The 16,865-nt window shown below is 40.7% G+C and overlaps 1 protein-coding gene across 1 annotated transcript in view; it reads left to right on the forward strand.

Moving 5' to 3' along the window:
- The window catches only part of adam19a (ADAM metallopeptidase domain 19a), a 71,412-nt gene that overhangs the window by 17,167 nt on the left and 37,380 nt on the right, over positions 1-16,865 (forward strand). The window contains exons 7-9 of the mRNA XM_035675707.1: positions 2,381-2,465; positions 7,827-7,969; positions 8,408-8,585. Of these exons, the coding sequence (XP_035531600.1) occupies positions 2,381-2,465; positions 7,827-7,969; positions 8,408-8,585 (406 nt within the window). The remainder of the gene's footprint in view (positions 1-2,380; positions 2,466-7,826; positions 7,970-8,407; positions 8,586-16,865) is intronic.

A 16,865-nucleotide genomic window follows, 5' to 3' on the forward strand; every position in this document is an offset into this window, starting at 1 on the left:
TGGGTAGTAACAAGTTACATTTACTCTGGTACATGTACTTAAGTCACTTTTTGTTGTAGATTGTAATTGTTGGAGTAGTTTTCATGCAGCATACTTTTTACTGGAGTAGGTTGTTAGAGGTAAATCGTGGTCTGCTGATCCCAGGTCCGTTATCCTACCACAGCAACGTCCCCCAATGACTTTGTTTTTAGTAGATTAATGGAGATTCACTGGAGACAAAACATCCTTCAGTGTTTTTCTTTTTTCCACTGTTGGAGTATGACTTTCAAACAGCAGCTAGCAGCTAATGGTAACAGACCACAACACAAGAGCTCCAGTTATGAACAGTTATGTGTTGTTAATGCAAATAAGTTTAATACTAATGCAGGCATGTGACTCAAGTCATATTATTATAATAATAATAATAATAATAATACATTTTATCTATCAGCACTTTTCTGGATACTCAAAGACACTTTACATAAAGACAACATAAAAGCAGCAAAAACAACATAACATATTGTCCAAGTCCAAACCACACGTCACTTCCTTGATATATGGTTGATTAGTGATATCAGTCGTTATCAGACTTTCTAGCTAATGTTAGCGAACATCAAGTCAAGTCACGAGTCTTTAAGTCCAAGTTGAGTCCATAGACTGTATGATTAAAAATTGCCATAGTCTCCATTACGTCACCCATAGGTTTGTGAAGAGCTGTTGTGAAGCACAGTGGCCTTCGCCATCTGGGCAGTACTGACTAATCCAAAACTGGGCAAAGAGGTGGAGCGTCGGCGGATCTGATAGCATAACTAAGGTCTGAGCCATGAGGCTGTGGCTCAGAGGCTCAGAGGTAGGGTCGTCCACTAATCGGAAAGTTGGCGGTTTGATCCCTAGCTCCTCTCACTACATGTTGAAGCGTGTTGAAGTGTCTTGAGCAATATACTGAACCTTAAATTGCTGTGCATGTATGATTGTGTGTGAATACTTAGTTTCCGTTCTGGTGAGCAGTTGGCACCTTGGCAGCCACTGCCATCAGTGTATGAATGTGAGAGTGTAGTGTACAGCGCATTGAGTGGTCCAAAGACTAGAAAGGCGCTATATAAATTCAGTCCATTTAATCTAATTTAAACAGGTGAGTTGTATATGTCATGAATGGGGAAATTATCTATAGAGACCAAAACAGTTGTTGTACCAGGCTGTAAACATATTTCTGCTGTAAAGTTGGGCATTTTAATATGGGGCCTTGTGGAGATTGACTCACTACTGAAGCAGCCTCAAGTGGCTGTTACAGGAACTTGTGTACCGAACAGCCCAACAGTGTTGGCTAAATTTGCAGGCACAGTCAGGTCTCAAGTCATAGTCAGGTTACAAGCCATCAAAGCAGTGACTTGACTGCTTTAATAATAAAAATTTATAGCATTTAAGAACACTGTAACATGATGTATTTAATACAGGTGTACGTTCACTTCCTTAACTGGGCCTATGCACATCGAATAGAAGAAGTGGTGAAAAGAGCTTCAAGTTACTTGCCGCTGACGGTGTTTTTCAGTAAATATTTTTGTACTGTTAAATTTATGACTACTTGAGTAAAATTTTTAGCTACCCTGCCCACCTCTGCTCTAACATTCATTCTCTGTCATTCTTCCACTGATATTCGCTGCAGGAAGAACTAATCAGTAAAATTAGCTGCTTTCGTTTTTGTTTGCAGTGAGAACCCGCAGACTCTGTGCCCTTCTGATGTTAATACATGGGTTCATAATCACCATTGTACCTCAGCTAATAAGAAAGCTGATTAACTCCACATCCTCCCTCATACACCTCCTATCCCCTGTCGAGCTTCTGTGTTGCTCTAATGACAGAAACAGCCCCCAGCCTTGGGTCAGATAATTTCATATTTCGTTAGTGTTTAAATTGTCAGGTGATTAGTTAAACAGAGATTTTATTAAGCAAAAGATCTCGCATCGGTCGGCTGTAATTGGGCTGAACAGCTCAGCACGCCGTCAGCAACAGCATCGCAGCTAGACTGCCGGTGTACACACAAACACACACAAGCAATAAATTGTTGGCCCCTCTTGCTCCATAATTAGCTGCGATGATACCAAAGGGCCTATTTTGTTTTGATTCATCAGACGGAGCTTGATTTTGTTTTTGGCTGCTAAGTGACAACTGCCAGGAGACCACATGGTGGATTGAGGCTCCTCCCACGCCCTCTCCCACATCTGACAGGCTTGTCATGTCTGCCACTGTGCACTGCTCTTGCATATGCAATCAATGTGCATCCACCATGGAACCCGTAAGTGAGCAGGGTGGAGATTAAGGTTAACTGAGTTTTTCGTTATGTGTGTGTGTGTGTGTGTGTGTGTGTGTGTGTGTGTTTGTTTGTTTTGTGTGGCTGTGATAGCGGTGTGATTTTCAAGGGAACAACTATCGGGATGGCACCGCTGGAGGGGATGTGTAGCCTGGAAAACTCTGGAGGCATCAACGTGGTATGTAGAATACACTTCTCTTTTCTTACTTTATACTTTCTTTCCACTCTGTCTTTCACCTCCCTGTGCTCTTTTCTCTTCACTCATAAAAACTCAATCCCTTTTCCCTTCAATCTTTTCTCCCTGCTTGACGTCATCTGCTAGTGATTGTTTAAGCTTTTCTGTGTGCAGAACTTCGTCCAAAATGTACCTTTATTTAAGCAAATAAGTCAGTTGAGAACCAATTGTCCCTTACAGTGACCACCTGGCCAAGAGCCAGCAACGGGAGGCAAGTTGATACAATTACAACATAGACACAGCTAGTGCAAGAAAACAGTATTAGACAGAGTTAAAGCTGCAGTAGGTAACTTAAAAATCGTAAAAATAAGTTTTTGTCATCTTTGAGAGATCTATGTACTGTGTGCCAGAGAAGCAAATTCTAGAAGAGGTGCAGTGGTCAGAAGCTATTGCATGTAATAAGTTATTAAAAGAGGGGAACGGAATGAGAGAGTCTTTTGCAACTCATTCCAATCACTAGGAGCGAAAAACTGGAACGAGTGATGGCCAAAGGAGGTACGGAGTGACTGAGTCTGCCAGAATGTAAACTGTGATTACTTCTGGAGATATTGAGTAGAGATCAGAGATATAGAGGGGGTTTTGCCAATGATAGTTTTCAGCTGTTTTCAGTGGAAAAGCTCTGATAAACCCACTGTTGATTACCTGCAAGGCAGCAGATAGTAAACAGAAACATATTAGTGGAGCATTTAGCAGCTAAAGATCCAGATATTTTTATCAGGAGTTAGTGGAGACCAAAACAGATATTCATCAAGTGGACACAAACACGACTCCAAATAAATGCTAATGTTGTTCTGTGTCTGCTGGATATATAAATGTGCAACTATAAAGTAGCTAAAACTACTTTGCTTTACAGTAGCTAAAACTACTTTATAAGGTGATAATAAATGATATGTTGTGTTTACAGCTTCTTCTGGTGCCCCCATGTAGCAAAAAAATCAATGGAAGCAGCTTTAAAGGTTCTTTTAATACTCATTTTAAACTTTTATTTATTCAGTTTTATTTTATATTGTATATGGTATTCTTCCATAGTTTTAGTTTTATTTGTGCAAATTTTATAAAATGTGTCTTTTTTGCCTCCAACCCTGTGCAATAGAGTTATTACAATTATTTATTTTGTATTTCTGAAAATTCAAAATTTTTGAATGTACATGTATTCAAATTCAACCGTCTTTATCAGCAAAACAAGACCTTACAGTCATGCTATTATATCAGAGTTGTAGGGCTACAACTAATAGTTATTTTCATTATTAATTAATCTGTCATTTATTTTCTTGATTATTCTATGAATTGTTTGGTTAATCAAATATCAGCAAACGATCCAGGTTCCATTCAGGACAAACAGAGTCAGGGTGCTGCTGTTGTGCATGTTGGCTCACTGGAAAGGTTCTGCTACACTAAATAGAGCAGAACCTTAATTAGTGTCATTGCTAGTACATGTGTTTACCCTACTATTCCATGTTAAAGTGGCTGCTGTGAAAAAGGTCTATTTACTCTTAAAGTTAAAGCTATTTTAGTTATTTCTCATGGGAATTTCTTCTGCCTGTAGTTGTTCTTAAGTTGGGAAAATTTGACATATTCAGTCCACCAATCAGTATTTAGTTAAGTTGTAGGTTTGTTGCTTATGTTGCCAGGGCTGTCAATCAAATTTCATTAAACCACACCCACACAGTCCTGATAAAGCAGATTTACTATGTTTGTAAACTGTTAAACTCTTAATAAATATTATTACAGTACATTTATTCACCTTTAACTTTAACTGTTGAACATTTAGTCATGACTACTCAATAGTATGAAGAAATACTTGAGCACAATACGCACAACAGACACAATATATTCTTGCTGATACTGAGCACAGGGGTCTTTAGTACTGTGTGTCTTATCAGGCAACAGGTAAGGTACATCTTAAATGTAATGGAGTGATCTCATTGTTCACTGTGTGTAGAAGCTCTGTGTCTCTATCTCTCAGTGTCACGTCTCTGTTGTCTCTCTACCTTTTGTTAGCATTTCAAATACATGCTAATCTAACCTGAATACCGTATGTGTGCATAATACATTCACTAATATTTAGACTTCAGTGCATTGTTCAGCCATACTGCACCTGACACAGCGAGTTAGGATCACTTACTCTCCTCCTCCCCTGCAGTACTGCCCAACGCTGTCTAATTTGGTCCCATTTGATGCTTCAAAGTGTTTATTGTAATATTCAGCTTCATTTTTTTTACCTGCCCAGTTTAGACTGTTTGGAGAGATGGCAGCTCTGTGCTGCATCTGTAAAGAGGCAGAAACAATAGTGGAGGAAAAAATTCAACCCATACTGAATTGAGCCACTGATGCCACAGCTAGAGCATGAATACTGTATCCAGCTGAGTCAGTGGGACTCTCTACATGGTCTCCATGGTGCTTGAGTCTGTGCGCTCTCTCTGCTTATGTGCAGTCTACTGCCAGTTTCACTCTGGTTTTCTCCTTTTGTATTGTTGTCATAATATACCTGTGCAGGACTTATGAATATGCAATTAGCTTGCCAAAATAACATAACATAGTGCAGGGTACCTGTTACTGTACAATTGAACTGGGGAGAATCGAACGATGTGTAGCATGTCCATATTAAACATTTAATTTTGTGTAGGCGATCTAAGCAACTTAGAAATTGCTCAAGCTAGCAACTGGGTGGGCTTTAAGAGGTTTTATACATCCAGAAAATTGATATAAAATCACGACCTGGCCTTTTAATTTAGACTCGCCTTTATTTGTCAATACATGTAGCCACACCAGGCTAGTAAAGTAGACCTGCCTCTAATCGGGACCCTGCTTTTAATTGAAATTTAACTTAAAGGATGGGATACTTGCTGCAGTCACATGGTTCATGGAGGCTTTTGGCATTCAAACCTTGCCTGGTGCTTTAAAATACCCACTGTATATTATTGTTCAGTTGGTGTAACCGTATGACTTCATATATGTGTGCAGCAGTGAAGTAAATGGACGCTGCCGAGCAGATCGATAGCTTTTCCAAGCTTGATTAGCTTCTAATAGGCTGTTAGCTGTCCTGTGGGCAGAGGTGGTCTGTAGAATCCAAATGTCCTGTGGCTGACCGAGCTGCGGAGTCACCACTCACCACCACAGAACCAGCACTTGCGTTCCCTCTGTGGTTTGGCCCCCAGAGCGCTAAATAGCATGTGAAGGATTTCACTGGAGAAGATCATCGCTTCCAGACAGTTAACACATTCCTATTATATACAGTATGCATAATTCAGAAGCAGAGCTAAGAGTGAATGACAGCTTTCAGCGGATCAAAGAGAAGCTAAATTCATCTGAATACTGTCACTGGTGTGTGAGCTCATGCAGCTCTACTACTGTGGGTTTGACTTCTTTGGAAAAGAGGACATTGTAGCTGTTTCTTACTTGTTCAACTATACATCATCTCAACTCACAACCTGCTGATTATGGAGCTTACTTTTTTTGGAGCATGCAGTGTGTTCCACTGAATACTTTATATAAACTAACCATTAAACAAGTGGTTCTACACTGATCAAATCTCCATCGTATCACACCACTTTGGTCCAGACAGAGACATTTTGACAAATAATAGGTGTGCTGTGAAATTTTGTAGACATTTATGGTTCCCAGAGGAGGATTCCTAATGACTAGTGATTAACTTTTCATTTACTGCCATCAGGTAAAAATTTGTCCAATACTTTGGTCTATGACCAAATCCGCGGTCAAGTTAGCAATAATAAATATGCAACTTCAATTTAGCAATAATAAATATGCAAAGTCAAGTTAGCAATAATAAATATGCAACGTCCAGTTAGACTTATAATGTCTAATGTCTAATTGTTACATATATATACCTGCTAAACATCAACATGTTAGCATTGTCATTGTGAAAATGTTAGCATGCTGATATCAGCATTTAGCTGGAATCACCGCTGTAAGTACAGCATCACAGAGTTGCTGGAACAGCTGCAACAGTGAGAGTCCGACTACGTCTACACTGCACCTTCTAATCTTTTAAACAGTGTTTGTGTGAACCCAACTTACTCAAATTTTATACATATGTAATACATCGCAATATACTGAATCATAATCATGTGGCGGCTGTGCCTCAGAGGTAGCTCGGGTCATCCACCAATCGGAAGGTTGTTGGATCTATCCCCTGCGCATATCGAAGTATCCTAGAGCAAGATACTGAACCCCAAATTGCTCCTGCGCATCGGTGTGTGACTGTGAATGAATGAATGAGTTAGTTTCAGTTGGATGGGCTTTGCCATATGTGTGTGAATGTAGTGTAAAAGCGCTTTGAGTAGTACAATACGAGTACAGTCCATGTACCATTTAACATAACATGTATTATATCGTCAGATTCTTGCTGACTCTAAATACTACATCATCTGACAAAATCAACATAAATACACCTCGTCTTATGTGCTCTTCTCTTAACTGCACCACATGGGTGTCAGGCATCTGTTCGGGTTTGACTGTTAAAAAATAATAAATGGATGTCAAATGGTAAATGGTAAAATGCGACCTGTGCTTGTAAATAGCGCCTTTCTAGCTCTTCCCGACCACTCAAGCGCGCTTTAACTACGTGCCACCATTCACGCCTTTCACACACATTCACACAGTGATGGCCAAAGTCGCATCGAACAGAAACTAATCATTCATACAGAAAGAAAATCATACACATTCACACACCGATGCATCGGAGCAGTTTGGGATCTTTGAGTATCTTGTTCTAAGGGATACTTTGACTACGCTGGCAGGAGGAGCCGGGGATCGAACCAACAACCTTCTGATTGGGGGACGACCCGCTCTGCCTCTGAGCCACAGCCGCCCCAAGAAAATTTAAAAACAATATGAAAACACAAAAAGATACACAAAAATGTCCCTGTAGGCTCCGGGTTCACTATGTGGCAATTATGGTAATTTCATAATTACACAACACTGTATGTACCACTAAATCACAATATAAACTGAAATAACAGGGGTCATAAGGTGACACTGGAATTATTACATATTATCATGAGGCCCGTCTTCATGGCCTTTATTATTTAACTTATTATGGGTAGATGGTGAATATTCCTAAATAGATTTATGCTTGCTAAAGTTACCTCAACCTATTTGCCATTTGCTATTTGCTGATGACAACAGGAAGCAGGGAGGTCAGCAGCTCATCTATCTCCTGGCAGGTATGAAAACCTACTGTTGCTGTGCTTAGAAAACTGGATGTTTACATTAATGCATGTTAGCCTGCACATGATGTTGTCTGAGTCACACAAGTGACACCACCTTCTAACTCGCCCACAGGACCATTCAGAGTTGTCCATCGGCGCCGCCGCCACCATGGCCCACGAGATTGGCCACAACTTCGGCATGAGCCATGACCATGATGGCTGCTGCGTGGAGGCCACCGCCGAGCAGGGGGGCTGCGTAATGGCCGCCGCCACGGGGTGAGCCTCAGGCGCTGCATCAACACTCAGCTGTTGTCGCTAACAGCTTTGGCATATGAATAACACTTTAATCAGCTGAAGGCAAAAACAAATTCTATATTAATGCGGCTGCCTGAAGAACTTGTCTTGTCACTTGAGATTTTCTCTCAGATATGAAAAACTATTAGTATGATCACAGTAGATTCTTAATCGGCAGTTTGCATTGATATTGTTTTGTTCTCTTTTACATTAGCTATAACATTATGGCCAAAAAACATCATTAAAGAAAACATTTCCCTGTAGTGAAAACCTTAAAGAGCTTGTATACTGTCCTGCACTCACATTATACAGAAACACAAGGAACTACTGCTACATCTCAGCAAAGCAAGAAAGTTTTGTGTGATATATTTTTTGAAAGATTTTGCTCCTGAAATATGAAATGGAAATGTCCCCGTACAGGCATCCATTCCCACGTGTCTTCAGTCGCTGCAGCAAACGCGACCTGGACAGCTACTTCCAGAAGGGAGGGGGCATGTGTCTCTACAACATGCCCAACATGAAGGACCTGGTGGGGGGCAAGAAGTGCGGTAATGGCTTTGTGGAGGACGGAGAGGAGTGCGATTGTGGAGAACCTGATGTGAGCATATTTTGTTCATTGATAGTTACTCCATACTGTGGTGTTTAAGATCTTCAAATGTGGTTTTCAATACTTCTGAACAATGTTTGGTTTCCATTCGTTGCCGTATGGTATGATGCAATCAACTTACAGAGACTTTAAAGTTGTTGTGACTGCATTACTGCGCAGTGTATCATAACTCTGACAGGGATCACAGGTTTTAGTCAACTGATTTTAACATTGTTCTGTGGTATTTAGTATTACCATTGTCTGTCCATTTAATGACCTTTAACACTACTACTCCAGCACTGGGTTGCACCAGCTATGTGTAAGTTCTTGTTCTTGTTCTGGTGTAAAGTCGACGCGAGAAGCTCAGTAACAACTACTTCTACTAATTCACTTTTAATTCTTAAGAATATTCAGACACTGGAATTGGAACGTGAAAAAATAAATAAATATTCTAAATAAATAAAACATAAATAAAACCGTGCAACCAAATTTCTGTGAACTTGGCTCTTGTTAACAAAAGTTGCACTTTGCCACACTGGCACAGGGCTAAGCTATAGAGCAATTCATTCCTTAACGGGCAATAAAGTAATGGTATGGAAAAACCCAGCTGTTTGTTCTGGCATCATGTTGGCTAAAATGTTCTTAAACAATAAGCCGATATTGTGACAAGCGATAATTACATATCGTATATATATCGACATAATATATACATATATATACAACGTAATTGTGACAGCCCTGCCTTTAATTAGTAGTTTCTAGGTACTTCGCGTACTAAGATTTTGCTTAGAAAAATCAAAGATTCCTTTATTTTTATTGTTTATAGTTTATAGTAAGATGCACACCGTCACTGTGCCCAGCTGTTGTTTGTCAAGAAATAGTTCCCTCACGTAACTCCCTCTAAAACATCAACATCCCAACTATAATTTACATTTCTGTTTTTGTAAGGATTAAACAAACAAAACAAATACAAGATAAGAACACATCTATCATATTGCCAACAATGAGCTTTAGAGGTGTTGGTAAATGTAGATGACAGACTCAGGCTAGCTGTTTCTCCTTGCCTCCAGTGTTTATCCATCTCCATAACACACAGAACACAAACGCACAAAATAATCTCAACTCAGGCTCCAGTTAGTAGCTTATTCCAGAGTTTGCAAACTAACTGAAAAAGCTAGTAAGTGGACCTTAAGTTAAAAATTTATTTTTGAATGCCTCGCCCAAAGCATGATGGGATCTGTAGTACCAAAACCTGGACCATGTTTATCCCAAAAAGAAATAAGTAAAAGGAGAAACTTTTTTCACACTTTGTCTTGTTATTTTTTATTAATGACTTAGTAACATACAAAACTGATGATTTGATGTCCAAAATGGAAATAAGAAAAAGGAGTTTATAATATAAAGCATTTAAAGTAAAGTCATTTTTAGATGCCACTGGTGGAAAAAGCAAAAAGTTTTCCCTCTTTTCCCTCAGGTTTTACCCCGTGCAGCATGGCATCATCACAGCCTCATCATTAATGCGCTCCATGTTACATTTGTGCAACAAATGTAACATGGAGAAGATTGCTGAAAGTTTCCTCCAATCGGGATAGAGTGTTTGCGCTCAATAAACCCAGAGGTTAAGTAAACCTTCTTTGGTTCAAGCAGCAGAGCAAATTGAAAACAGAGAAAGCAAATTGGTAGCTGACAGCAGCAGCGCCGCTGACGGGGCTGTTTGTTATGACTCCCACTCAGAGCCGAGTTGTCAGTCGAGCTCAGGCTGCTGACAAGCCACCTGTTCTTAGCATTGCAAATGAGACGAGCTACAGAATGCTGCTTAATGGTCTCAACTTGTGATTTCCCCCGCCGAGACAAATGTATAATACACGTGACATACATATGGGTGTTGAGTTCCAGATTGTAAACTAAATGCAGTTTTCTTCGTCTTGTTTCTAAAGAAGGGAAGTCAGAATCCTTTCGAAACCAAATCTTTTAAAGTACAGCTAGAAAGGTAGTTTTTTTATTTTCAAACTCTAGTAAGATTGCGTCGTACAGAAGGTGGGTATGTGGGATGTCACAGGGAGACATTTCAGCTTTAAGAATCCAAACAACATTGGCTCCGTCTTGTTGTTCGAGTGAAAATTACACTACAAACAAGTCGGTGTTTTTTGTTGTTGTTGTTGTGTTCACCCATAATCCTCTTCGTTCCTTCCCGCCAGTATAATTGGCTTTTTTTTTCCCTTCACTTGAATCAACTCCCACATTTGTTTTTAGGGTAACCATGGCTTGGTGGAGAGCACCATGGCAACGGGAGATGTTGTCTTTATGTACGCGGTATGACACAAGAGCAGCAGCAAAGTCAATTCTCTGGATTTTAAGTTCTTCCTGCCAGCATGTGTTGAAATTGTAATTTTTCAGTCACAGTTGTCAATCGTCTGTCACCTTGGAACTGCTACTCAGAAGTGTCTGATGAGTGTGTGTGTGTGTGTTATATACAGCTCTACGAGACAATGGAAGAGCGGCGCGGCGCGCGAGCGACTGCACGGCCAAACAATAACGTAAGATAGACCCACACAACTAACACACACAGGAAGGAATACAAGAACACGACACACACATATAAACACACACACAGACACAAAAGAAGAGAGAACAGGAGAATAGACACAGACCACAGATCGCAATATCACAACACACACATTCACAAGTAACACGAACAATACAAACAAAAAAAAAACACACAACGGACACAATAATGTCTTACCCACATGCAAGATCACACACATACTATATTACAGTTCACAACAATAGCATGACATCTGGTACTAATTATTAAAATAAACACAACAACAATACACAACACACACACACCGAATCAACAAGAGCAACAGCCCCCACAAACACAAAAAAAAAACGGGAATGAGCGATCATATGCAGCCCTCCACAACAAGAAACATATTAATTCACACCACAACTCCACACTACATTCATCACCAGATCAACACACACATCACATAACTATCATCGCGTGTGAACAAGATACCCCCAGAAACAGGACAGGGGACTACACAAGGAGAGCGCGAACATACGGATATACAACTACCAACCAACAACCACGGATATATGCCGTTTACGAACCCGAACAGACCAGAGATTATCAAGAGATTATCAGACGAGCAGCAAAGTACACATAGCACATTAAACACCAACCACAGACGCCTCTGAGACAGAACGACGTCTAATAACAATACGCTGAGGTATTGTTTTCTTGGTCGTGTATCAAACAATTTCCTCAGACAAGCGCCCTGCTACAGCCATTTCTAACCCTACCGAAATACATGCAATTCACGCCGCCAGTTTCTGACATCTCCACTGTTCCTATCACACACAGTTCTACCCTCTGACACCGAGCACGCTAATCATCGTGTCTTTGCAACTGCCAAGCTAAACCAATACCTGAAACACCCCGAACACAACGAGGCAAGAAAGGGACAGCTCTCAAGACGTAGCACATACTCAGTAACGACACCTCGTCAGAGAGAAGCAGGCAACCTGCTATGACAAACGTACACATAATCCGCGCTGGACGATACCTCAGTCGATGTATGTCTACAGTAAGGTGTACTGAATATCAAATGGAACCACGAGGACGCAAGCACACATCAGTTGCCCGCTTGCTGGGAGATACCAAAAGTCAATAATCAGATTATCATCCGATCACCGGATATAACCAGGCGGTGCGATTTGTTAGGTACAGCCTCAGACGCGAGCCAGAGACACACAACAGCCACCTTCACAGGTTTATTAAATCGAATCCCACAATAGAGACAAAATGCGGGATTCCATGTCTCATTAGAAAAATTCACATCAAAAAATAAAGCGAGAGCAGACAATAAACCACACACAATAGACAAAGTATTACATTCCCAACCTTCTCACTTGTATCCTGACAACTACATATAGAGAGTGCTGTATTTCCTGCCAGAAGTAACCCAATCAAAATACCATACGCATGCTCTGTCCACTAGAAGTACGAGGCCGACGCTTCAATATAGCAGAGACCAGCATATCCCTCATGCTATCGTACCACAACAGGAGATCTTACAGGACTTGAGCATATTCAATCTACTATATGGCTCGATTTAGGTATTTGACATCCAGCGTACAATGACAGCTAAGCAGTTGCAGTATCACTACATCGCACTATAACAAAAACAACCGTATGCTTTTTATCAAGGTATAGTATCTCCACACTTCCCAAAGAAATGGGAGACGAGGTGAAGTTAACGAGGAGAAACGACCCAGTGCGTAACCGTTCTTGACACAGCGGTCTTATTTTACGCATTACGCCGCAGCAACTTTCAAGTATTAGAGAGAGAAAGAGTATTTAAGGACAGTTTCTTCACCCAGTAATCTAACGAAAGCTGAGAGCAAGTATAGAACAAAAAAACACAAAAAAAATCACAATTAACAAACTTCTGGACCCATGTTTGGAACGACCCCTCTACGATCAAGCTGAGCGCCTACGTAGTAATAAAGGGCCGCAGGCATCAGAAAAGGCGGCGCCATGACTTTTGCCACATGTGTTGAAGATATCCTATCTTGCCAGTACATCGATCTCTGATCGGCTGAACACGCTCCAACTAAACATGGGTGGGGGTGTAGTATGACCAAACTCACAAACAAAGACCTAACCTTCCTTACTTCTTGCAAATAATAATATTACTAGAACTTATCTATTTGTGTAGTTTGCATCATAAATCCTGTACCTACAGTGGGAATAACCATTAGATAGAGCCTCGAAAAACCCCACATATCATGGTTATTGGTCTGACCACTTCACCTTCCCTACTCATCTTGAGCCAGTCTGTCAATACCAAGCCCTAAACCAACCGTGTGAACATGCGTCAAGCATCACAATATATGAAGTAGCGGTATACTTATAAAGTATACTTTCTGGCTCTCTCCAGCTCCTGACCCGCTCTGAGGACAATTAAATACCAAATCTTGGAGGATGTTTATTTTTTTCCAGGACTACCTAGATATTCCAATGGCTATATGAATGCATGACTAAACATAATCGCAGTTGAGTACTATTCCATCCAAGAACACTTATAAAAGTTGTGTAGCGCACTATAAATTCCCAAATATACATATGTACATTTACATAACTGTAACAAATGAACACAAAGAAAGACGTAAATCATAACTCATAGCCATGTGAGTTGAGGCCCATACTAAAGTGCTAAGGAAATATTATATCCAGAGATACTATGCTCAGTAAAAGGGAGAGATGAACTCAAAAACTGAGTAACCATCCCTTCATCATAGATCAACTCTACAGTCGGAGCGTTAGATCTCCGAGCAGAATTTGTCGCTTCTATGGAAGAGTGTGAAAGAGTAATACCAAATAGTCCTAGCATGGCGCAGACGCCGGAGACGCGATGAACTGTGCGCTACATAGGAGCAAAGGTAAGCGCTTGAAAATACACTATTAGGATGAGCAAGCGAGACCGCAATATCTACCAACACCAGCCTCCGAAAACATATAGTACAAGCTAGACCCTTTCGTAAGTTCAAGGCTATCTGCTGACGCGCTGATCATCGGAACCTGAGCACTAGAGCGCTGCTCAAGAAAACCTATAAAGCCCACACAAATCACAGACTAATGATGGAGATCCCAATTCACAATCCTCTGTCCAAGATAGACAAAATAGACAACAAGAAATAAAATATACAAACAAACTCCCTTTTGCTTTATTCCAATTTACTCAGGTATAATAACAAGACACACTATTCTGACACTGGAAATACCTATTAACACATTGTAGAGCGCTCAAACAACAAACGAACAAAACAAGGAACATCCAGTTCTAAGTATTAACCAAATCCGGGATTATAAATTGCGCAAATCGAAGTCAAATATCTCACACTAAACGGTTTATGAGTATATATAGATAGACACATGATTAGACAAGATGGTCTTCAAGGCCGATATCCCTGACATTTTAGGAAAAATACCTTAATCGTGAATATCCTTGACGCAACGAGATTTACAGGTATGCAACATATAACCATCAGTACCACTCTTCATATAATCACAGCCACAGACAGAAAAACAAGAGAGAGCATACACAAGTTTAAAAATAAAGTATAGTATACTATACGTAATGAATCACTAAATAATGAATTATATACAACGTATTAATATATACTTTATCCAGAATCAGAATCAAAAGAAATACTTTAATAATCCGTGGGGAATTTACTATTGAAAGGTGGGTAACCAAGAACAGGAAAAACAAGAGGAGAGGGGTAAAGGGGAAAAAAGCCGCTCCCAAGACTTCTGCTCCATTAGGGAAGTACAGTGTGGGAACTGGGAAAAAACCTCAGCCAAACATAAAAGCACATGTAACAATCACACATTACAACATAAGATCCAAACAACTTTGCAACAGGGGAAGGTGGGAAAGGGGGAGTGGAGGCCACCGCAACAGACAGGCCAGCCTGGCAGGCCGCAGCCACAAGCGCAGACCTGCGCAACGACCCACTTGTTCGTCCTGAGGGGTAAAAAGCGGCGAAGCGTGGGGATGGGGGGGGGGTGAAATACAAAAAAAAAGGTGTGTTGCATAATTTCGCATTGTATAAAGTGACAGTGGATCGTTGATGTCGCACAATAGCCTGGAGAGCTCAACTTCGATCTAGCCACCCACAATCAAGCGCCTCAGTGTGCACGTGGTGTACCATCGCGATAACACAGCAAAGAATTGCCATGGAAATGTCCCTGATCTAGTCGTACAAAAAAGATAAAACAATCCGCCAGGTGTCACGATGAGGGAAAGTAAGGAGGGATGGGGGCAAGAGCGTCTCACTTGCTAGCGATCTCCTGGAAGAGTTGTTTCCAGCAGCGGCCTTGCCAAGGTCGGTGTGCTGAGGGCCGGAATGCAGATTAGATTATGAATTGTTTGGATTAGGGCAGTAGTATCACCATTTATCAATATAAACAGATTTATTATTATATAATCATTAATAACACTATTTTACCTTAATACAACTTAACAAGTCATTTTCTTTCTCGCTTTGTTTATTGTACTCATTTACTTCATTGTAACTGGCTTTGAAATAACCAACAACATTTGTAAAAAATTTCATCACACCTTTATTTCATATTCAATGCCGATAATTATCCGACCGATGCACGTCCTCAGGATCCGCGCTGCCCTGCAACAAGAAATTAAATAAAATGAACGTATAATATATTATACAGCTACAATAAGATTACAATTAATCATAATTAACAATCTCTTTGGTTTGTTGTGTGGTATGGTTATATTACTAATTATTAATTTTTGTTTATTTTTATGTTCCTCTGTCCTTTGTAATGTCACTCTGTTTTGCAAACAGCAAAACAATCTGTTTTAAGTTTTATTTCCAGGGAGGCGGGCAAGATTGCAACGGACCGCACCTCCCAAGGCCAGCGCACCTAGAACCTTATTCTGGCTCAACCAAAACACACTCCCTAAAACTAAACGCTCCAACACACGGGGGCCAGTTAAAGACGTCTGGGAAAAAGCACGCACGCAGACCCTGTCCAAGCGCACTGAAAGGCCTGGAACGTGCTCCCGCGCCTATCTGGAAAAGCATCACGCGAGTGTGACACTTGGAAATTTTTCCAAAAATAGTCAAAACAAACAAATGTCCAAGTACGACTCAGAAATGGCTGAAACGTGCTCCCACACACTTTTTCCCAACAGCACATACTGTCTGTTGCACTTTGAAAATTATTTTCTCCCACTGGAGCGCTCCATTAACATGAATGGAAAGCTTCCGGAAGCCCATAACATCCAACCAACAGACCTTGGAGGCAATTGGAAACGGGTTCCGCCACACAAATTCCACCGCGCTGAAACATGCTGGAGTGTCCCGAATTTACTGCATCTAATGACCTTCCCTGTCGCTGAGAACATAGAAGATTTTAATGCGCATATTCCGGAATTACGCCAACTTCCGTTATTTCACAGGAAAGTTCATAGTGCCACCCAAAGAAGCAGAAGGAAAAATAGTAACAGAATTGAACTTGGTTTTGAAAAGTTCTCTTAACCACAAGCTTCCTGTTGAGGGAAGAATATATGCTCATTATTGACGAAATGTCTTGAAAGTGTTGCACTTTATCCCTATTCCCTAACCCGACGCAGAAAGGGGGTCAGTCATTCCAGGACCAGAGGAGAAGAATAGGTTGGATGGGAAGCCACAAACCCGTTTCCTTACGGGACGGAATCCTTTCCCACACCTAAACACTAACCCTAAACCCTA

The sequence above is a fragment of the Morone saxatilis genome, unplaced genomic scaffold (genome assembly GCF_004916995.1).
Source record: "Morone saxatilis isolate NCDOM2014 unplaced genomic scaffold, NCSU_SB_2.0 Contig4, whole genome shotgun sequence".
NCBI classification, from domain to species: Eukaryota; Metazoa; Chordata; class Actinopteri; family Moronidae; genus Morone; species Morone saxatilis.